General features: G+C 41.7%; 1 protein-coding gene across 4 annotated transcripts in view; it reads right to left on the bottom strand.

Moving 5' to 3' along the window:
* RASGRP1 (RAS guanyl releasing protein 1) overlaps window positions 1-24,216 on the bottom strand; it is a 77,604-nt gene that overhangs the window by 50,686 nt on the left and 2,702 nt on the right. For all 4 annotated transcript variants that reach the window (XR_012159476.1, XM_073348850.1, XM_073348848.1 and 1 more), the window contains one exon: window positions 23,562-23,743. Coding sequence is in view for 3 of the 4 variants with exons in the window: in XM_073348848.1 (XP_073204949.1) it covers window positions 23,562-23,743 (182 nt within the window). In the remaining variant the exon portion in view is untranslated. The remainder of the gene's footprint in view (window positions 1-23,561; window positions 23,744-24,216) is intronic.

The following is a 24,216-nucleotide window of genomic DNA, read 5'->3' as shown; positions in this document are numbered from 1 at the left end:
ATGCAGGTTCCCATATGGAGGCAGTTATAAACCAGATCTCTACTGCAATAATGTGATATTTATTCATCATAACTGATGGTGCCTTTTTTTGTATCCAGATAAAAAAAAGAAACTAGTAGTTGATCTTAGCAGCTGGAAGCCAGAAGAAATCCACTTTAGGGTTCTTGAAGAAACAGCAGGAGAAATTGTGGAGCTGTTATGAATAGGTTGAGTGCCAATAAGCTATTTCCATATCAGATGACTGTTTTTTTTGTTCATTTCCAATCTCTCAAAAGGGGAAGAAAAGAGACCCATGACATTGCTGACCACTTATTCAAACTCTTTACTTTACAAAATCTTGGAAAATAAAATCACAAAATCAATAGGTATGTAGATTAAAATATCTAGAGCTGTTTATTGTCAAAGATTCTTGGGCTGTCTATCGACCTGTATATTAAACTTCCTATTCTCAAATGTGATATTGAGGTCTGGGTCTTCACTGTTAGTGTTTAAAGTTCATTTAATTCATTATTTAGTTGTACTTTTGTGTCTGTCAAGCCACAGCCTGCACTGGGAATATGGTATGGAGCTCTTCAGCCAGAATTCACACAGGGCAATAGGGAATGTCAACACCGGTTAATGTGGTGAAGCAGGGCCTCAGCCTCTCTAAGTGTGGCACCATTTGCGTTCAAAGTGCCTCCAGCAGCACAACTCCTCCCCCAGTTCTTGTACTCGGAGGCGCAGATCATAATCTCCTGTGGCTTAAAAAATGGATGGAGACACTGGAGGAGTGCTTAACAGTTTCCATTTAGGCCCCCAGTCCAGGAAAGCACTTAAGTACTCATTTAACTTTGAAGCCAATAGGACTAGCGCTTTGCAGAACTGGGGCCTTATGGACTTAAGTGCCAGCTTTTGAAAAGTCCTCAGCACCTCCCATTGTGAGTGCTATTAAATGTCTACTTGAATGCTTTGATGATATCTCCTCTATCTGTATTTCTAAACACAATCTACTGAGCTTTTTACAGTGATCACTTTCAAGGCCAGCCCTAGGCATGAACAAAGTACCATCGACATGCAGACTCTGTACCACTCACTTTATTAGCACCTCCTCTCTACAGGTACTGAAGCCTTCTCCCACCCCATGATCCGTCGTCACCCTCACCATACACAGGCACACTACATGCACCTTGGAAGGCAACTGCAGGGCTGGCTTTCTTAGTTGCCAACCCACCCCTCCCCCCCTTCCTTCTACCAGTAGCTGCTGAAAGCTTTCAGGTCCTCTTTGCTGAAGTCTTAATTACAAGCATCTCTGAACTGGCCAGCTGTCAAATCCAACCCCCAGAACTGTCACATGCCAGTTTGGAGCTCTTATTCTGTGGACTGCTTTGTAAAACAGCCCCTGGGTCACCTCGTTACTCAGACTTCAAAGCCCCCACTACAATGGTCTCAAAGTATTTCATTCTGTGGACCAATATGATAACCTCCACAAACTAAGAACTGCGCTCAGGTGTTTAGCACCTCTGGAAACAAGGGCACCTTTATTTACGAGCATAACTATGGATTTAGCTGCTTAATGTTTGGTACCTGTTTGAAAACCTGGGCCATGGTCCATAGTGTGATTAGAAAAGGAACTACTAAAATATAACTTCATGAAAGGAAATTACACAGTTTACTTAAGTTTATCTTCATGAAATGTATGGAGCAGGTGAGTGGCACCTTCTTGAATCAATCCCTGTTGTAAGAATTTGTATGTTTCCACATGCACTTGAACCATGAGTGTTAGGATATAGATATTCAGGCCTGTCTGCAAAGGCCTATACTCTAAGAATTTAGGTGTATTCTTATCACTTAGCTAGTTATAGAGGTATAAAAGAGAGAATCAAAATCACTGTCTGCCAGTGTAAGGTCCTTCTCTTACTGTGACAGTCTGAGGCCCTGTGCTTAGGCTAAGATCTTTGGCTAAGCAGCAGAGGCAGCCATAAGCTGGGAAGCGAATAGTCAGATCCTCACATTCCAAACTAGTCACACTGAAATACGGTGCTATTGGGCTGTTAGGAATACAATCCTGTCCTGATAATGCCTGTCACCTCCAGAGAAAGGGAAGTGCCTAGAAGATGTAAAAGGAAACTTCATTTGATAGCATCCTGTCTGGCAAGAACTCACTTATCAATAGCTGGGATGTGAAATCCTCATTTCTTTGTTCTATGCCTATAGTCCCCATTTCCCTATTGTTTGTCTGTATAATCGCTGTCTGGTTCTGTGATTGTTTCTGTATGCTGTATAATTAATTTTGCTGGGTGTAAATTAATTAAGGTGGTGGGATATAATTGGTTAAATAACCATGTTACAATATGTTAGGATTGGTTAAATTTCAGTAAAATGATTGGTATAGCTAAGCAGAACTCAAGGTTTACTATATAGTCTGCAGTCAATCAGGAAGTGTGTGTGTGTTGGGGGGGGGGGGGGAATGGGAACAGGGAATGGGGGTGGGGAAATTGGAATCATGTCCTGCTAAGGGCAGGAATGGGAACAGGGCCACAGGTAAGGCTCTGTGGTGTCCAGAGCTGGGAAGGGGGACACTAAGGAAGGAAACTGGAATCATGCTTGCTGGAAGTTCACCCCAGTAAACATCGAATTGTTTGCACCTTTGGACTTCGGGTATTGTTGCTCTCTGTTCATGCGAGAAGGCTCAGGGAAGTAAGTGGGTGAAGGAATAAGCCCCCTAACAATGAGCAGTTTATTTTTACATTTATAAGTTGAAAGCTTCTTGACTCATTTTCATTTCCGCTTGTATACCTGTTACTAACCACACACCCTGCTGAGCAAAACCACTAAATGAATACTAAATAAATTGGAATGGCTGCGTGTCAGTGTTATATCATTTTACATTAGGAAGTGCTGCAAAATAGCATACAAGTGTTAGTTTTGTTTTACTGCATTTGTTAAAAAAACCCAGAACAACCCATGTGCTTTCATTCCTTTTTTCTGTAAAATACATATGCTATGTGGAAGTGGGAATTTTTCAGCCAGTATGCATGCTACTCAAATGGGCAGATAAAATAGACCATGCCAATCTAGATCTATTTGCCACCATCAGCCACTATTAAAAAAAAAAATCCAGTCACCAATAACTGGGAGAACATCTGAAACAGAAATGCCTTGTACCATGTCCTGTAGACTGCCACATCTGGGCTCTGAGGGGCTCTCAGAAGGAATATGTTCCACAGTCAGGATCCCTCTCCTGAGGCCTGGCTGACAGTTCATAAGAGTTCAACCCTAGGGGGATAGCAAGAGTGCCCCAGATTAACTGGTTTCAGAGTAGCAGCTGTGTTAGTCTGTATTCGCAAAAAGAAAAGGAGTACTTGTGGCACCTTAGAGACTAACCAATTTATTTTCGTGAGCTTTCGTGAGCTACAGCTCACTTCATCAGATGCATCCGATTTGTTAGTCTCTAAGGTGATACAAGTACTCCTTTTCTTTTTCCAGATTAACTGAAAACTTGTAGCGAGGGAACACCTAGAGGTCATATTTGGGGCTGGATATTTCATAACCAACATCTTTATCTATAGGAGTTCCTGTTTATCACTGTGGTATCTAAACTGTACTCTGAAGTGAATCAGAAGCCAGTTCAGGCATGGAGCACTGATATCACATGCTCTCAGTAACCAAACCTCTAAGAAGGTGAATAACTTTTCTCAAGTACCTGAAGTCTCCTAGTAGTTCTCAAAACTTATCACCCTAGAGAACACATTGCAATAACTAAGCCAAAATAATAGATAGCTGCATGGAGGTTCACCTCACTTGATGCTGCGGTCACTCACTACTTAGAACTCCTAGGGGTAGCAGCCTTCAAAGTGCTATTTGTGATGACTTAAATAGCCACCTCCCAATAGTGGGAGACACTCATAATCATAGGAGCGTAGTGTTACAAATGTTGACCCCAGGAGATAATTAAAGCAGCATACCTCCATAGCACAGGTGGGAGAATCAAAGCACTCAAAAGCTCATATCAAAGATCTTAAGGAAACATGTATAAGAGTACAAAATAAATATGAAGGCTTATCCAGGAGCTCAGAAAACTGTTTACCATCCTACTCATGCCTATTATACTGCACCTCTGCTCCAGATGGAAACAGATGCAGGACTAAAAGAGAACCTTAGGAACACTAGAAACAACCCAAGTTGGAAGGGGCTCTGTCATGAGTTCTATGATGCCCCGCAAAAGGTACTACTCATTTATGTCCTCTTCAATTGCAAACACCACAGATAGCATTGCAGGCCCTCATGTTGTCTCATCAGTTTTTAAATCAATCTCTGCTAAAAACTCCCCATTCTCTCTGATGCTATGCAATGTGAGGCAGAAACTGTAAGGGAACCCCAATGGTTCTGGTGGTTTTTAGCTTAAAAATTAAAATATTTACTCCCTTCTCAAACTCAAAAACTGACCCTTGCAACAAGTTGGCAAAGTACTAAAGAAGGAGCAAGAGGATGAGTGGGGAGTAGTTAGCACCCCCCAACAGTCAAGTCGCTATTTGAGGTATATGATCACTTCTGTCTTCAGGCCTCTTGCTCGTCACACACATTTTATTTGATTGAATATGCCCCCAGTGGGCATGCTTGGTAGACAGACATTTATATTATGAAAACTGTGCAAATTACCTCCCCCATTGTGTTCTGAATATTCAGTGACTTCCTAGCCGAAAAATGTCCCCTCCTCTGTGTATTCTGTGGTTTGAATTCTCATTTGCTAAATATATTAAAGCAGGCTATTACCTTGGTCTGCTCTTCAAGACCTCTATACAGCCTCCCACTCTCTTGGAAATTCCTAAATAGAACCCTGAAGTTACATGTATGCTATCTGGTGCAAACCGTCATACTGATACTTTATATGTAAATTATGACTACATTAATGTCAACCAAGAGGTGAAACTATTTCTGGAAGCTTTTCTCTAGGTACCTTTCACTTTCTTTCATATACGGTTCATCTTTTTGTTTGCTTATTGAAAAAGAAATGGACAAAAGTATTTTGTTGAGCTTCATTTACAGCAGCTCCCCAAGAACTTGACCAAAATCTAATTCTTGAAGCTATACTTGTCTTTCCACCGACTGGCCTACGTCCTTGGAGTCTCGAGCTGGTTACTGCTCCATCTTTCATACAGCAGATTTACCCACGTTGCCTATTGCTGCAGTTGTGATGCTTTAAATTAGCAACCTGTGGCTATCTAATGGCAGATATAGTCACTGAGACCCAGATCCTCAAAGGTATTTAAGTGAATACCTGAATACCTTTTGAGGATTTGGGCCTAAGTTGCTGATTGCCTAATGGATCCAGACTAGGTCATGATCAATCTGGGTAGAGGAATTTGCTCATCATTTTATGGCAGCCTTTATATTAATAGATAGGGGTGGGGCATGCAAACTAAATTCAGGAGATTCCCTTTCAGCAGTAAACCATCATTTCTTCTCTGCTACCTGAGCTTCAGACACGATGCACCACTCATTTATCAAGCCTCTTAGAGTTTTTTTTTTAAAAGGGGGGATTCTTTCTCTCTTGGGGAAGAGGCAGAAGATAGAATGTTGCAGCAGTTCTGTTTACATTACAATTACATTCATATTGGGGATACCCAATCATGTGACAACCATGCTATAACATTCCTGGGTTTTGTTTGAATAGAGGGACCAAATCATGTTCAGGGTACTATCCTATAGACAGCACTAAAAAGGTCTGGCCTGTAACATGGTTATTGGCCCTGTTGTTTGCACCTTGTTTGCACGCAGGAAAAAAATCGATCCATGCTGTAAGATGGCTAAGGCCCATACACAGTAGTAACCTTTGTATAGTTGGGAACTTAGGGAAGAGAAGCTAAGTACCATTCATGCTCCATTTGTATCAGACACACATGAGGCATAGCTCTCTCCATCTCATGCACAAACAGGGCCTGATCCAACTCTCACTGAAGCTAATGGAAAGGAGTCCACAAAGAGGAGAGACTATAAAATTAAATGAGAATTCACCAGGACCTTGGAGAGGGGAAGGAATATTAACCCCACTTTCCATATTCAGCTCTGCAAAAGGATCCCTAAACAACAAGCCAATAAAACACGAGTGTTGCAAGAAACCCCATACTTTGGGATGAAAGTTCTCGAGTGTCCTTTCCCCTGTGAGACAATTGGGGAATCTGTATATGTACAGCCTATGAATTGTCTGATACAGATATATGTAACAATTCTCCAGTGTCATTTTGAATGTGGGGTTTATTTGCTTTTTCTCAGGTTCTCTTGAATTTCAAGGGGCAGTGTCCAAGGGCTAACAATAAACCTTGATGGTCTTCTTTTCAAATAGAAGCACCCTAGACTAAAGGCTGGATGCTATGCAAGAGAACTGCTTTATCAGGGGATGGGCTGACTGGCAAAAGAATCACCTGGTAGTGGTCTCTCCTGTTGAGACAAAGCAGGAGGTCACATGACACAGAAGGCAGGAAGGCTATAAAAGGGCAGGAACTGCTCTTTATGTCACAAACCTCTCAAAACCACGTTTGGCCTTTTTATAGTCGCTCCTAGCTGTTTTCCAAAAGAGTTGCTATTTGAAAGAATAAATCACTTGAAAACCATTGGTGGAGTTTTCCAATGCAGAAAGACATCAAGGAGCTATTTTTTCATGTTATATTAGCTCTTCTGCAATCATTATGACCAAGACCTAAAGTGACTTGTTTAAAAACAAGTGTGGTAGGATCTCCCACAGATATCTAAGGTAGCTTGTGTACTTTTGGCCCCCTGTTTGAAAAATATCTAAATAGCTAAAATGATCTGTAGTCATGGAAAGCCCCACTTCACATTCCTCAATATCTGAAACTTTCTATTAGACTCATACCAGAATTTCTTTTAGGTAAGCTTCCTTTCCAGTACAGAGGTCTCCTCTTCAGCCTCATCTCAAAGTATTTGGGTCTCAGGTATTTCCAGAGTATACTGGTCTCAGGTCCTCTCTTAGGTGGACAGGGTAAGAGACACAATGATTTCTCATCAAGGTACTCATTCATCAGCTGTTTCAGTGCTAATATAGTCTTTTTCCACTTGAAGGTGTATTTGTCTTGCACACCTTTGCCCTCCCTTCCTTTTATCACAGATCAGTATTCTTTGCATCTCTTCAAACTAGTTGCCCTACTTTGTAGCACTGAAGCATATTTCCATTCTAACTTGTTCACAGATCTTTCTACCATTGTGGGGTTACCTGGAAGAAAAATTTTACAGGTTCTTTTGCATTGTTTTCCTGTTAAAATTTTCATTAACTAGTAAACTAATAATATGAAAGTCTGTTTGAAGAGTCCAATTTGGGTTAATGTTGGAAGAATCTTGCTTGAAGTGAATACCTCATTTGTAGGGCCCTATCAAATTCACGGTCCATTTTGGTCAATTTCACTGTCATAGGATATTAAAAATCATAAATTTCATGATTTCAGCTATTTAAATCTGAAATTTCACAGTGTTATAATTATAGGGGTCCTGACCCGAAAAGGAGTTGTAGGGGGTCGCAAGGTTATTGGGGGTGAGGGGGAGGAGGTAGGTAAGGTACTGCTACACTTACTTCTGCATTGCTGCCTTCAGAGCTGAACAGCTGGAGAGCATCGGCTCCTGGCCAGGAGCCCAGCTCTGAAGGACGAGCTGCCACCAGCAGCAATGCAGAAGTCAGGGTGGCCTGGTATGGCATCGCCACCCTGACTTCTGCGCTGCTGCTGCCTTCAGAGCTGGGCACCCGGCCAACAGTCACCGCTCTCTCGTCTCTGAAGGCAGCGGCAGCGCAGAAGTCAGGGTGGCGATGCCATACCAGGCCACCCTGACTTCTGCATTGCTGCTGGTGGCAGCTTGTCCTTCAGCTCTGAAGGCAGTGCCGAAGTAAGGGTGGCAATACCGCAATCCTCCTAAAATAACCTTGCAACCCCCCTGCAACTCCCTTTTGGGTCAGACCCCCAGTTTGAGAATATTGGTCTCCCCCATGAAATCTGTACAGTATACAGTAAAAGCACACAAAAGACCGGATTTCACAGTGGGAGACCAGATTTCAGTCAGTGATGCATTTTTCATGGCCATGAATTGACTAGAGCCCTATCCATTTAAGTTATTTAACTTATCTGCAGCCAAAGCTTGCTGTTTAACCTGAGACCAGAAGGCGATGATAAGTGCACTGTTAAGACCTAATACCTTAAAATTTTAAACTTATCGCCCACTTCCACCGTGCATTTTTGTCCTCCCATATAACTTATCATACGTACCCCATAATCCAGGGTGGAATTTTCAAAAGCACTTAAGTAACTTATGAGCAAAAAATCCCATAGACTTTCAGTACTTAAGTCACTTCATTCTTTTGAAAATCCCACCCTTGATGTCTGTCTACCTGATTTGTAGGCGCAATCAGATATCTGGCTGCTATCACTTACACTCAAACATTCCAGGCACAAAGCTTCCTATCCTACTCCCACTGAAGTCAGTGGGAATCTTACGTGCTAGTTTTCAAAATCAGGACTTTGAAGTTTAGTGAGTTAAAGAGGACAAACTGACTTAAATAGCAATAGAGAAGAATCATTTGGTAGGGAGTGGAAAAGGCTTAATGAGAACAAATTGATAATATGAAGCTCCTTTCTACCACTCTCTCTCTTCTTCATGTCTAAATTAGAACAACACATATGGAATGGCCGTAGCTGCCAACTTTTAGCATCTTATGCAAATTTATAGTGAACTAATTTGCATGTCCTCATAAACTTCAGCCTTTGGTCAACACATTCTGCTCTAAGCAGTGGTGTGCGTAGGTCATGGAGATGCCAAAAGTTGGTATCTATGGATGGCATGGATGGGAAAGAATCTTGGAGGCTGTCATGGTAGGTGAGCGAGTCTTGGAGAGCGACTGGGTCAGTGGTGGGAGTATGGAATTGCCAAAGGATTTCGGGGCATGCTGAATTGGATAGGTTGCAGTGTTGGGACTGGGGTTGCTGGGTAGGTATATTGTGGGAGGAATCTTGTGGCTGAATAGGGAAGTTTGGTGTGAGGCTGTCTGGAATGTAAACTGGGGGCTGCTGAGAGATGAATATATGGGGGAAAACTAGTGACTGACTAGGGGGGAAGATAGTGTCTGGAGAGGAATCCTGGATCTGGGAGAGCCTGGTACTAGTACTGAACCCCTCACCACTTCCTCCCTGGCTGCTGGAGGAGCAAGTGTCTCCTCTTAGCTGTTCCTTCCCCACTGATCCAGCAGGGGAGACAGAGGCCATTTGGCTGCCCCAGCATAGTGGCCACTGGTGGCTGACAGCTGCATTTGCAGCCTATTACTGAAGCCCAATTGGATGCATGACCTCTCATCTGGGCTGCAGGAATATGACATGGTTGCCGAATACATGAGTGTCACATAAGACACAACACTTAGCAGCCCTGAATGGGGAAAACATGAGAAAATCCTAATTCCTCACTGTCCCAGTCCTGTGGCCACTCTCATTGAAATCTATGAGCCTCAAAGTCAATGGGCATTTCACACACAGAGTGCCCCTAATTGCTGGTTCAGATTTGTTGGAGTATGTTCAATTCTGAGTGATAAATCTTTCCCAGATCTACTTAGATTCTAGACTCTGGGGCAGAGACCATCTTTGGTCTGTGTTTGTACAGCACTTAGAACATTGGGGTCCTGCTCCATGAGTAGAGCTCCTAGGAGCTACAGTAATACACATAATTAATTTGCTCATTTTGTAGGTTATTCTAAACAATTTTCATTTGTCAATATATTGCATTTTAAAGAACTAACATATTTGTATGAATTGGAGGCTGATGTTTAATGTTGCTGATCAGCACTGGGGAGTGGGAGAAAGAATCCCATCCATCCAAAATGAGGAATTATAGAAGATAGAAATTATCCAAAATAAATGTTCTGAAGGAGAGTCAAGTTCAAAGGCTGAGCAAAAACAGATCTTGATGTCACATTATTGATCCCTGCCATATGAACTCCACACTTCAAAGACATGACACCTACTGAAAAACCTCACTTGGAGATGTGACATTTCACCACCATATGTATGCAACTGGGCAGTGACTTAAAGTTCACTCTGTGTACATTTGAGTCTAAAAGGCACAGTGCTCCAAGACTCCTGAAATCCATCTCCCATGCATGAGTAGCACGGATTGCCCCTAATGGCTGCTGCCTCCCCTTTGCCCTTCCCCAGATGCTCACTTCAAGTTCTGAACTAGGTATCAGGGATGGGATGAAAAGAAGCTTAGGAAAAATGTCTTGATTTTTTTTCCAGCCTAAAACCTTCCAACAGCAAGCTCAATTGGACTGTGTAATAATCTCCCATGGGATGTGGAAGCTACATTGTTTGAGTCATTTAAAACTGGTGCAAAGTACTAGAAAATATACTGTAGTGGTGGTCTTAAGGACTGGCAGTGTGGATAGTACTGTACAAGAGACAAAATACTGAAAGTTCCTGCTTCGAAGAACTTACAATCTAAACAAGATAGACACAGGGTAAATAGGATGCACTGGGAAGTCCCAAGAGGAATTAACTGGATTTTATTTTTTGCTGCTGCTTCACACATTGGCTGGAGGAAAGAATGGACACTAGTACTGCTTTCTTTGGAGACTGAATTGGTCATCACTTTTAAATGCCTAAACTTTTGCGAAATGTAGAGAGATTACATCCTTTTCCTCGACTGATATAAACATTTTTCTCCCAGATTCCTCTAAAAGGCATTCACTAAAGGACCTAGGGAGAACTTTCATCCTTTCTAACCACTTCCATAAAAATTGAACATGGAAGGCCAGATCCACAGCGGGTGTAAACTGACCTAGCTCCACAGATGTCAACAGACCGATTCACACTTGCACTAGCTGACGATCCAGTATATTTTGACTAGTAATAGTCCTTGGTATATTCCCTCCTTCAATCGGAGATAATCATTGGCACGCCATAGTCAAATCCCATATTTTACATGCAACATCATCCTACAAAGTAGAATTTTTTTCAGTTCAGTTGTCCAAAGTCAACATGCTGAGTTAAAGGAAAGAAATAAGATTGAGGGTCAATTTTTTTTTGTTTTTTTAAACAGCTTTTTAAAAAACTAATTCATATTTTTGGCAGAATCTCCTATGGAAAATGTTAAATTATCAATGGCTGTTTTACATTTGTTACAACCACAATCAGCTTTACTTAACTAAATTAGCATTAAGCATTCTAAAGAGCAGTAACAACTCTTCTGTGCTTGTAATGTCATTAGCTCCTTATTAACATAATTTCTGTTGCCAAGCAACTAAAACTTCTATGCCATATTTGATGGAATTATGCCAAGATTATGTAAAAGCATAAAGATCAATTCCATTTTAAAACAGAGTAAAACTGAGCTAACTGATGAGTACTTTATCTAATAGAAACGTCAATTTTCAGTTTAGGATGGTAATATTTAAGAGGTGGGGGAAAAAACCCAGAAATTGAAGGATAAGAGGTAAACAAAATGCCATTTCCAGGTGAATCTAGTAGTGAAAAACTAAATGATAAAGATAATTTACTTCAATGTGGGTGTGTATTCATTTATAAAATACGTAACTGCCTTTGAGTCAGAATTCTGTGTTACTGTTTGTGTGAATTAAGCTGACTTTCTAAGCTTTCCATCAGTGGCAACAGGATTTGAGCAGGTAGGGAATGCTGACCTCACATATAACCATCGGACTTTGTTTTTAAAATGTTTAAAATTTTTAAAATTGCCAAGTTGATGGGATTTGATGAATATATTGTACCCTAAGTTTGCCTTATGTATGTCTGGAAGATCAAACAGGATGCTTTTTTTAAACAACTAAATGCATGGAAGTCGAACTTCATGGAAGTCTAACCGGCTCTTGATGATTTGGGCTACAGTTTAATACCTTATATATTGCGAAGAGAACTGTGTAAGCAGACCCTTCTAGTCACAAGGAGATGCACTGAAATCATTAGGGTTCCACTCAAGCCTGGGTGGGTGCCCACATGGCTTTCTTTGCAGGACTGGGGCCTATAGCAATTACTAAGGCTCTCTAGAGTTATAGTAAATGTTATTCTTCTAAAAAAACCCCAGAGATTGTTGGCCATGGAGAAATAAGTGTGGTCCAGTGGTCTGGGCACAGGAGGCCAGGAACTCCTGAGTGCTGAGAAGAGCACTGATACTGACTTCCTCTCTGGCTTGTGGTATGTAACTTATTATTTAAATCAGCTTCTGTACCAGATGATTGGAGAACAGCTAATGTGATGCAAATTTTTAAAAAGGTTCCAGAGGCAATGCCAGCAATTGCAGGCTACTTCAGTACCGGGCAAACTGGTTGAAATGATAGTAAAGAACAAAATTGTTAGACACCCAGATGAACATGATGTGTTGGAAGAGTCAACATGTTTTTTGTAAAGGGAAATCATTCTTCACCAATCTACTAGAATTCTTTGAGAGGGTCAACAAACGTGGACAAGGATGTTCCAGTCGATATACTATACTTCAGAAGTCCTTTGACAAGATCCCTCACCAAAGGCTTTTAAGCAAAATAAGCTGTCATGGGATAAGAGGGGAAGGTCCTCTCGAGGATCAGTAACTGGTTAAAAGATAGGAAACAAAGGGTAGGAATAAATGGTCCATTTTCAGAATGGAGAGAGGTAAATAGTGGTGTCCCCCAGGGGTCTGTACTGAGACAAGTACTCTTCAACATATTCATAAATGATCTGGAAAAAGGGGTAAACAGTATGGTGGCAAAATTTGCAGAGGTTACAAAACTACTCAAGATAGCTAAATCCAAAGCAGACGGTGAAGAGTTATAAAGGGATCTCACTAAACTGGGTGACTGGGCAACAAAATGGCAGATGAAATTCAATGTTGATAATGCAAAGTAATGCACATTGGAAAACCTAATCCCAACTATATATATAAAATGATGGGGTCTAAATTAGCTTTTGCCCATCAAGAAAGATCTTGGAGTCATTGTGGATAGTTCTCTGAAAACATCCACTCAATGTGCAGTGGCAGTCAAGGTGAACAGAATGTTGGGAATCATTAAGAAAGGGATAGATAATAAGACAGAAAATATCATATGATATGCCCACATCTTGAATACAGTGCACAGATGTGGTCGCCCCAGCTCAAAAACATATATTGCAATTGGAAGTTTCAGAAAAGGGCAAAAGAAATTATTAGGGTAGGAATAGCTTCCATATGAGGAGAAATTAATAAGACTGAGATTTTCAGCTTGGAAAAGAGACTACTAAAGGGGGATATGATAGTGGTCTATAAAATCATGACTGGTGTGGAGAAGAGTAAATAACACTTACTTATTTACTCCTCCTTTACTTTACAAGACCTAGGGGTCACCAAATGAAATTAATAGGCAGCAGGTTTAAAACAAATAAAAGGAAGTATTTTTTCACACAGCACAGTCAACCTGTGGAATTCCTTGCCAAAGGATGTTGTGAAGGCCAAGACTATAACAGGGTTCAAAAAAGAAAGAGATAAATTCATGGAGGACAGGTTCATCAATGGCTATTAACCAGGGTGGGCAGGGATGGTGTCACAGAAACACTGCCTATTTTGAACTGCTTTTCATGCATTTCTCAAGTGTTTAAAGCTAAATATATTCCTTTCTACCGCTAATATGAAAACAAAATATCTAAGGTTTTTAGGGTACAGTAGCCCTGGTGAGGACATGGTCTGTAGAGAAAGATAGTGGGAGTTAAAAGGTTAGCTTAACTTACCTGGCAGTGTAGGGAGAGGTGGTTAATAATGCAGCTATTTGGTAGTCTACTTGGGGTTATTTCTATAGGAAGGAATGGAGACATTTGTCTGCTCTCCTACATTAGAAAGGACTGCCTGAACACCTTCACTAGGGAGGCACTAACTAGGGGCAGAGCTGCCTTTTTTCCCCGGATACTCCTGGAAAGGTAGAAGGTCTTTATAAAAGTCTTCAGGCATGCTGGAGGGGTTTGCTGTGCCTGTTCCTGATAGTAGCTGCTGTGTGCTTCAACATGAGAAGGGGGAGGCATCATAAGATGCTGTTGGAATAAAGGTATCTCAGTTCTGAGGAATATTTTACTTTTCTTTATGAAGTTGCTGTATGGTACCAGCAAAGATTGTCTGGAATTAGCTTGTGTTTATGGTGGTTCTTTCTGGAGTCTCTCTTCTAGGACAACAACAGACTATAACAGGGTTCAAAAAAGAACAAGATAAGTTCATAGAGGATAGGTCCATCAATGGCTATTAGCCAGGATGGGCAGGGATAGTCTCCCTAGTCTCCTGTTTGCCAGAAGCTGGGAATGGGTGACAGAGGATGGATCACTTGATGATGACCTGTTCTGTTCATTCCCCCTGTGGCACCTGGCATTGGCCACTGTCAGAAGACATGATACTGGGCTAGATGGATTTTTGGTCTGACCCACATGTTCTTGGCAAGTCTCAAAGACCATCTACAAAGGATTTTCAAAAATTTAGGTTTATGCCCCTTTGTGTTTTTATTGATGTATAAAGTAGGCCTGAAACATGTAGAGTATTATTCTCGCTTGTCCTTTGATCTTCCCTGGTTCTGCTGGAAGGTTTACTGTGGATGTCAGATGATGCATACTGCTAGTATTTCCACAATACCTGAGGGGATGAGGGTGCCCAATGTTTAATACAGATGCTTTCTCCAAAATGTTATTTAGACATTGAAATTAAGTACATGTTAACAAAACAAACCAATAGTTGTAAGCAGTCTGAATAAAAGTTGTTCGGCTCTTGTGAAGTTGTTTCACTAGTTCCCGTGTCTGCCAGCCTGGATGGACTAGTGTGTGTGGTGCATGTGTGGTTGGTTTGTTTCTTTAAATAAAAAAAAAAAGCGGGGTAGGGGGTATGGAGGGCAGAAACTGAACAAACCTTTCAGAGAAAAGGGGCATCGCCTAATTTTTTTCCCCTAGTGGATGATCTTTAACATGTCTGTTTGTCCAACTGTAAAACAGCGATAAGATGCATCTTCTTGGAGGTGCTGTGGAGGATCAATAGTTTTCTGTACAGTTCTGAAGAGGAAACATGCTACAGAAGTATTCTAATCTACAGAGCAGGTGCAGTCATGTTTAACTTATTTTGCAAAACACCTACTGGCAATTATATCAATTTCAGGCTATGGTGGAGAGGGAAGTACATTCAGACTGCCAGCACCATTCCCAGATTCGCATCACTATATTATATCTATATAGTGCTTTCATTCAAATAGGTCCTCAAGAGCTTCTCAAGTTATGTTATGTTGACTCTACAAGGTGTGCTTATAAATATATCACTTTGCTCAGTGACTGATGTGCTGTTTAACACTAAACAAGCAATACTATATATCAGTTATCAGGAAGTGAAGCATACGATAACCATGTGAATTTACAGGTAGAAGTTGTGGACAAAATGAAATTATCCCATTTAAAAATTGGCCAAGACCCTGAGTTAACACTCCTATCTCTCCTGCAAAGCACCACAGTATCTCTAACCATGATCAATCTTGTTTTTTACGATTCAAGTGAAATATCTTGCTATGGAAGTACTGCATACAATTCTGAACAATTATTTCCAGTATAGTTTCAGAGGTAGGCTTTTAAGTGCAGGACCAAATCAAATAATTATATTAATCCATGTTATATTGTAGTACATATGGTATGGGAAGCTATTTTTACTGTCAGATGCATAATGCAATGAGATGTACAGTGCCTATTGACTACAAAAATCTATATTCCACAACTTTTTGTTTTGTATGCCCTTATGATTCAAGTACTTCCCACTTTGAGCCATTCTAACAGGCACAGTTTTGTTCATCCGAAGATGATTGAAATGTAGACAAGCTCTGCATATGTCTATTCATTCCAGTAGGTTGACATATTCTAATAAGTCTTTCCATAGCTCTTCCTTTTGTTAGAGCTTTAGTAAAAGAAACAGACTTAGGGATGTGAATCGTGACATGCATTTAAGGAAGCTGTTTCAAGCATCCTTTTTCTAATAAGCTTTCTTCTTTGCTATTTAGGATTACAGGTTTGTGGTGAGACCTGAAGGGTCCCCGGGTTGTCTAGAAGAGATGAAATGCATGAATAGGAAAGCACTGTTTAATCTTATTAGCACTAAGGGGGGAAAAACATGTTCAGAGGGCAGAAGTAAAGATCTTGGGCAGCTGACTGATCTGATGACAGAATGTTGCATACAATATAAATTTCAAAGTCTTAAGGTCCTCAGAGCATCACCAGAGGAATCCTGCACTGTTTTTTAAAGCACGACAGAAGGGTTTGTCACATAAGTAAAAGGTGTGTTTGCTCATGTTCTGAAACTCTAGTGTAGACAAAGCAGATAGACATTATCTGCAAATCCTAGCCACAGTGGGCAATAGAACAACTTCCACTGACCTTAGTGGGGCCAGGATTTCACCCTAATACATAAGCTTGAGAGGAAGCCTATGCTCCCCCCTAGGGGCTGGTTGTATTTAGGAGAAAGGGTGGTTTTTAAAACATTTTAAGTAATACATTTTAAAACTCTAATGGGCACTTCTACTACCTAATGTAAGTTAAAATACAACTTGCCCTGTTTACACTAGGGTTTTAAAACATGCTTATTAACATTTTGCTAACACACTTAAAATATCTTTTAGCCTAGGGGTGAGCAAACTTTTTGGCCCGAGGGCCACATCTAGGAATAGAAATTGTATGGCGGGCCATGAATGCTCACAAAATTGGGGTTGGGGTGAAGGAGGGGGTGAGGGCTCCGGGGTTGGGCCAGAAATTAGGAGTTCAGGGTGCTTGAGGGGGCGCTGGGCTGGAGCGGGAGAGTGAGGTGCAGGTGGGAGTGAGGGCTCCAGCTGGGAGTGCAGGCTCTGGGGTGGGGCTGGGGATGAGGAGTTTGGGGTGCAGTAGGGTTCTCTGGGCCAGGATCAAGGAGTTTGGAGTGCAGGAGGGGGATCAGGGCTGGAGCAGGGGACTGACGCGTGGGGAGAGGGTCAATGGCGCAGGCTCCGTGCGGCGCTTACCTCAAGTGGCTCCTGGAAGCAGCGGCATGTCCCTTCTCCAGCTACTGCACAGCCAGGTGGCTCTGCATGCTGCCCCATCTACAGGCACCGCCCCTGCAGCTCCCATTGGAGCACCAGAGAGGACCACTGGAGCACATAAGCGCTGGAGGGAGGCCATACTGCTGTTTCCTGGTGCCACATGGAGCAGCCCTCAACACTGCGTCATGGCTGAAGTGGGGCCATGTGGCTGCTTCTGGGGCCTGCATGCAGCAGTCCCCGACCCTGCTCACTGGCTGGAGCGCCGGAGCGGGGCAAGCCCCAGATCCTGTTCCCCAGTGGGAGCTCAAGGGCTGGCTTAAAACAGCTGGCAGGCCGTAGTTTGCCCAACCCTGTTTTAGCCTATTCTAGACTAGCTGTAGGCTTCAACTCAATGAGCTTAGTATGTGTTAAAGCCTAAACTACCTGATCTACACTAGTTTTGGAACATGTTAGTTGCAGTTTTCTAATGACATCTCTAAACCCTAATCATGATAAGCCCAAAGGTAGAGCTATCTGGGAGAAAGACAAAAATCACAGGAAAGGGGGGGGGCTCTTATCACCAAACTTTTTACTTACACACATATATAATTAAGTACAAAATTACCAGCTATGACAGAGTTCTACTACATAATGGATCTCAAACCCCAGAATGCTATGCTCATAATTACAGAAGAAGCTGGAGTAGACGAGTGTGTTGTGAACAGTTCACATTTCCATACCCAGTGTACATACAGCTGACAGACATGATCATCCAGTGACCACCACTGAAATATTCATCCTTTCAGCTGTTGACCAGCCAGGCTATTCTGTGAAGCAATATCACACCTTCTGCACTTAAAATATCAACACTGAGCCTCATATATTTAAAATTAGTTCATTTATCAAACATGTTTAGCCCTTCCTGTGCCACAGCTTGCTGCCTGCCTGATTCACAGGTTAAGGTTTCTGTCAGAAAAGTGACTAAAAATGGAACTGTCCTATTCAAGATATCTATTGCCTGTCTTTGTTTAAATCAGACACGGTCCGCACCACAGAGCCAATACAGCTGGGGAAGAACAAGTTAGCTTCTATTCTACCTCAATCATCAACAAAATTGAGGTTTCAAGAGTCTTTATTGCTGGCAGTGATGTAAGAGGCAGAAAGCCCAGCTTGAGTTGCAGATCCCAGGTTGAGTTTGAAGGGTATCAGTTGGAAAACCCTTCTTTTGACTTGTAAATTGAACAGACATGATATGAAAACACTGGATTCAATAGGCTCTTTTTCAGACCCAGTGTCATTGTTGGTGACACGTTCTGTTATCTGTGCTTCTGAAATGCACTTTATAATGAGAAAAGTGACACTAATACAGACTACTTCTACTACAAATTCACTCTCTAATGTTGGGCTGTATCTTTAGCCAAGCAGCACAACTTCTGCACACTCATTGTTCCCAAACTCTCAGCCTCTGCCCCTTTTGGCACCTGCAACCTACTCAAACCCTCCTTCCTGTCTGCTCAGGGTCTTGCTACATTCTTCAAAAAGAAAACTGGCATGATCCAAGGGTACCTCCCTGTCCCTTTCTCATTCCCATCACCAGCGTCTCTTCCCTGTCCCTACCACTGAAATTGTGATTTCTCTCATGCTTTCGTTCGCTACTCCCTGCACTTGTCCCAGTGGCCACAACTCATCCCGTCTGATCTCCCTCTCTGCGCAGTCTCATCCCTTCCCTCACATTTCTGCTTTGCTTCTCCTGCTGGCTTGTCTGCTCTGAGATGTAGTGTGTGGCAAGCCGGTAGGTAAATCTACAGCATGCTGGCTTGCTGTGCGCTAACTGGCAGTATATAACTACCACACACTAAAGCTATGACTGTTCTGCAGCTGGGAGTGAGTCTCCCATCCCAGGTAGACTCACACTACCAAGGTTTGAGCTAGTGCAGTGAAAAATAGCAGTCGGGATGCTGCAGCTTGGTCTCTCCAATCCAGCTTCCACCCTTTTATTCCACTGAAACAGCTCACACCAACGTCTCTCATGTATTCATGGCCTGTTCTCAGGACCAGCACTCCATTCTCATCCTTCTCAACTTGCCTACTGCCGTCAACTATCAACCATGTTCTTAACAGCTTGTCCTCCCACCCTTCTCCGGTTCTCCTCCTAGCTCTCTAGTTGCTCTCAGTGTTTCATTCGCAGGATGAATCCCATTCATCCTCACTCCAGCCCTCATTGGGGTTCCTACAGAGCTCCATTCCTGGCCTGTTTCTTCTTCTCCCTATCTCTGCAGATCTCATTCAGTAGTATGTTTTTAAGTATCATCTTTACATGTATGACTCAAGGTATGTCTATTTGCAGTGCAAGGTTCAAACGCAGGCTCAGTCCTAACCACCCTCCTTTACACTAATCACACTAACCCAGAACTCAGATCCAGGGTCTCAGGACCACACAGGGGAGGCATGTCCAAGTCTGAGTCAAACTGGGACACAGGGATCAAGCCCTATTGGTTTGCAGTGTAGACACAGCCTCATAGGACTCATGGTCAGGGAGTCCACCAAAAGCATTCCACAATGCCATGGGCTGAGTTTGTCTTCTGGACAGTCAAGTTTTTCTCAGGCTGCATCTGAACAAAGGGCTAAAGCAGCTACATTTTGAAAGGCCTCTAGGAAGTCTGGGATATGGGTGGTTGAACTAAGGCCCACGTAATGCCCTACAGATGCTGTGGCCTCAGGTTCAGACCCAGGGTTCCGTAATTCCTAACCTGGGTTACAAATGAGTATAGATGCGCAAACCCTAGGTTAGCAGACCCTGGGTTTATTAACTTGAGTTCTACTAACTTTGAGCTTATACTGCAGTATAGACATACCCGCAGATCTACCTTTCCACTCCAGACCTCCCTCATTCCTTCCCAACTAAAATTCAAAGCTGTCTTTCTGAAAATTCCTTGTGGATGTTTAGCTATCACTTTAAGCTCAACGTAACCAAAATTGAGTTCTTGATCTTTCCCCTAAAGCCCGCCCCACTTTCATCATCACTATGTACAACACTAACATCCTTCCTAACATTGAGGTCCATTGTCTTTGACCCAGCCCCCTCTCTAGACCCACACTTCCAGACTCTGCCTAAATCTTGCTTTTTCCTTCACGCACATCTCCTAGATCTGGCCTTTCCTCTCTGTTCATACTGCTAAACCTTCATACAGGTCCTCTTTTATCTCACATCTTGTCACTCCAACTTGCTCCTTTCTGTTCTTGACAAAGGTCCTCTTGTCCCCACCCCTCCTTACATCCATTCACCACACTGCTACCGTCCCAAAAAAAAATCATCTTCCTCAGTCATTGCATCCCTTCACTGGTTTCCCCTTTTCCACTGCATGACACAAAACAAGTGCAAACTATTTGTCTTCATTTTTAAGACTACTTGACTTGGCCCTGTGCTAATTATCATCTCTGATATGGAATAGGGCTGTCAGCTCCCACCTACACTCCGCTACTGCTGCCAGCCTTTATTGCCCCATTAGACACACATCAGTTTTCAAACTGTTTTTGTCTGTGTGCAGGATCCAACACGATGGGGATGTGATCCCCGACTGGGACCTCTAGGTGCTATTGCAAATATTAATGGAATAGCATAATGTACAGTGTGCATTTTAGAGTATGTTGTGTGCCTTCTTTTGGGGCTATTATATTCTGAATTTTCATAGCAGAGAACTCTTTTTCAACAAGTAACCCTAAGCATTAGTTTCCCTACGGTGCTTCCAATACTAATTTAATAAAATGTAGATCTAACATTAAAGTAAAACACTGCACAGTTTCCAGCACTGGATTTATCAGGGGTGGTTATCTATAAAACCTTGCAAATCAGAGTGTTTTCTAAAGTGATTTTCTGAGATGCAGAAGGAAGAAAAATTCAGTCTGGAATAGAACTGTGACTGTTCAAGGCAGGGGTAGCCAACCTGAGCCTCAGAAGGAGCCAGAATTTACCAACGTACATTGCCAAAGAGCCACAGTAATACGTTAGCAGCCCCACATCAGGTCCCCCACAGCTCCCAGAGCCTCCTGCCCAGGGGCAGCTCCGCCTATCAGCACCTCCTCCTCCCTCCTTCCCTCCCCCTCCCGATCAGCAGTTTCATGGCATGCAGGAGGCTCTGGGAGGGAGGGGGAGGAGCGAGGGCATGACAGGGGGCGGGAAGGGGTGGAGTGAGGGCAGGACCTGTGGCAGAGCCAGGGATTGAGTAGTGAGCACCCCCCAGCAAACTGGAAAGTTGGCGATTGTGGCTCCAACCCCAGAGTCGGTGCCTATACAAAGAGACGCATATTAACTTCTGAAGAGCCGCATGTGGCTCCGGAGCTACGGGTTGGCCACCCCGGTCCAAGGTAACTGGATAGCATGCATTGCAATTTCAGGCATAGAGTGGACTCACTCAGTCTGATTGACTTGTACTAATTTAGCATCTAACAGTTTTTGGTTTTTTTAACCTGATCACAAAGCAAAATTTTGTCTCCCCATCCCCTCTCCTGAAATGGACTCCAGTGAAGGTTGTTTGCAAGATGTTTGTAGTTAACCCTCGAAAGAGCCCTCTGTAAGAAATGTCTTTACATAGTTGTACCAGCCTCATTTCATGCTTTATTTAAATATTCTACTGTGAAGTCCTAAGATATTTTAAGAATTTGCACAGTTTCAAGGAAAACAAAACACATAAGAAGAAAAGGAGTACTTGTGGCACCTTAGAGACTAACAAATTTATTTGAGCATAAGCTTTCGTGAGCTACAGCCCACTTCATCGGATGCAAAGACTGTATAAGCTCACTGAATGGAAGAGATTGTGAAGTGCCTTTGGCTTATATAAGATTGTGTGGATTTCTACAGTATAACACAGTTCTCTCAAACAAGCTCTTCCATAAATGTTATGGTTACATATGCATTATTCATTTAGAAGGATTAAAATATAATTGATATAAATATGTATACTGACTAAAACAAATAGAAATATTGGATGAAATCCTGGCCTCATTGACATCAAAGTGGTATTTGACATGGACTTCAATGAGGCCAGGATTTCACCTACATTATTTGAAATAACTCACTGCAACCATTCTACTATCTTTTAATATAAAATGCATATCCTTTTTTCTTTTACAAAAATATAGGTACAAATTGAGAAGATTGGTTAATGAGCTAAGACAAATAAAATACATGTGGGTGTATATATAGGCTTACTTTAGCACTTAGTTTGGCTCAGTTTGTCTGAAGAGATAAACAAATGTTAGTAATTTGCAGGGGGTTGCAAGAGTGAGGGCTTTTTAGTGGTTTAATGACTTTTCTTACGTAGTAAAATTCAATGTGTAGATTAAAATTAGATGGAGAAAAAGCATTGTTGGTTCTCTTCTTCTGCAGATATATGTCTTCCCTTGCAAGTTCTTTATAATCAGTAAGTAACAATGCATGCTTTCCTCACTGGGATGTTGCAAGGATTAGTTATGGTTTGTAGAGTGCTTTGAAGAGGTAAAGCACCATATCAATACTAAGCCTTATTTAACTCCTATAAATCCTTCACTGAAAAGAAACCGAACTGCAACTCATCCTATGTATACGTACAAATACAACTTCCACTGCTCTGCCTATTTTTTGCAACTGACAACAAGTAGCTCGTTGGACATTTAGAAAAATTGGTGTCATCCTTGGCTTAATCTCCATTTGAAAAATCTGCAGTTTTGATGTTTGTTTACAGCTATAAAAAGATGAACTCCACAAATAAATGGGATGCCACAAGCTGCTGCTAGGGACTGAAATATCCAGCACATAGCATGGAAGGCTATAATATTGGCAGTAACAGAAGAAAATGGCACTCTATAGTCAAAGAAATACATCATTTAAAAAACAAATGATTTGAAAATACTTTAGATTTCTATCTGTATTCTTTGTAAAGGCTTTGAAGCCCTCCATCTGATTCCATAAAATATCAAAAATAGTGTTTGCTAATGAAAATAGAAAGTGTCTTTTTTTGCATAAGTTATACATCTCAAATGGTGCTCTTCAATGTAGATATTTTGCTGGTGAAAGCAAAAAATCATGAATAATTCATAACCCCAAAAGTATATGATTAGGCTTTTCACTTGAATCTTTTCTCCTTAAGAGCTGATTTTTTTTAAGTATCTCTTCCGATTAAGTAACAAGCATTCCTACTTTGCTGCACCTAGCCCACAAAACAACTCTTCTAATTTCTGACTAGACGATATAAACACATTTACACAGTTTGAGAATATTGCACTCTCCATTTTGCAACATCTACTTGTTAAACATCCATCCACGTGCAAAGAATTTTCCATTCTGTACATGGAGTAACAAAAAATGAAATGAAAATCACTTCACTTCAAAATGCCTGGTAACTTTACTGTACTGATTAGGAGTGTCTTCCCAGAATAGAATAAGTTATCATTCTAAACTCTCATAATATATTACACATATTTATAGATCCCTATTTTATATAAAAAATACTTGACTATATCTTAACATTTCACAAATTACCTAAACTGCTACTGTACAAAGGTCTGAAAACATTTACACACTATTGTTTCAAATCACGACACTCACCAAAAGACTGAAGGCAGGTTTCAATGAGGTTCTCCAGGCTTGCGCCTTTGGCTAAGTGTCCCAAAGGCATCGTTATTCTGAACTCAGTGATCTGGGTAGGTTTTGAACGGGAGGTACAATGACTGATCTGCTTCAGTTCAAGTGCTGTTTTAGGGGCAGTGCTGCATCCTTGTGCAGGTTTCCTAAAGGAAAGGACAACAGTCAAGTGAGTACAATGAGAGCAAGGCAGTGTCAAATTTCACACAAGCCTCCGCTGCAGGTTGGAAAAGGAGGAGAGATTTAAAAGGCAATTAGCTCCCTGGAGTTGGGTTGGTGAAAAACATAACCCTCCCACTTGGCAAATGCACCAAAGAGACCTCTCTATATAAAATATACTTTCGGAGTGAGAAATGGCTCTTTAGAGCATGGTTATAGAGCTCTTCATTTTTTAAATCTATATATTTCAATCTTAATGTAAACATAATTCCCAAGCAAAGCAACAGGCATTCATGTAATCTGACACTTCATCTAAAATCAAACAATGTATATTATAACACAGGGAAAGTGTCCTAGTAATGACCATCCAGCCTATGGATATTTACATTTGGGCACTATGATGAAAGTGAACGGATTTAAGCCCATAGTCAAACCCTGAACAATTCTGGAAGACATCTAC

The sequence above is a fragment of the Lepidochelys kempii genome, chromosome 6 (genome assembly GCF_965140265.1).
Source record: "Lepidochelys kempii isolate rLepKem1 chromosome 6, rLepKem1.hap2, whole genome shotgun sequence".
Taxonomy (NCBI): Eukaryota; Metazoa; Chordata; order Testudines; family Cheloniidae; genus Lepidochelys; species Lepidochelys kempii.
This window is presented reverse-complemented; position numbering and strand designations above follow the sequence as displayed.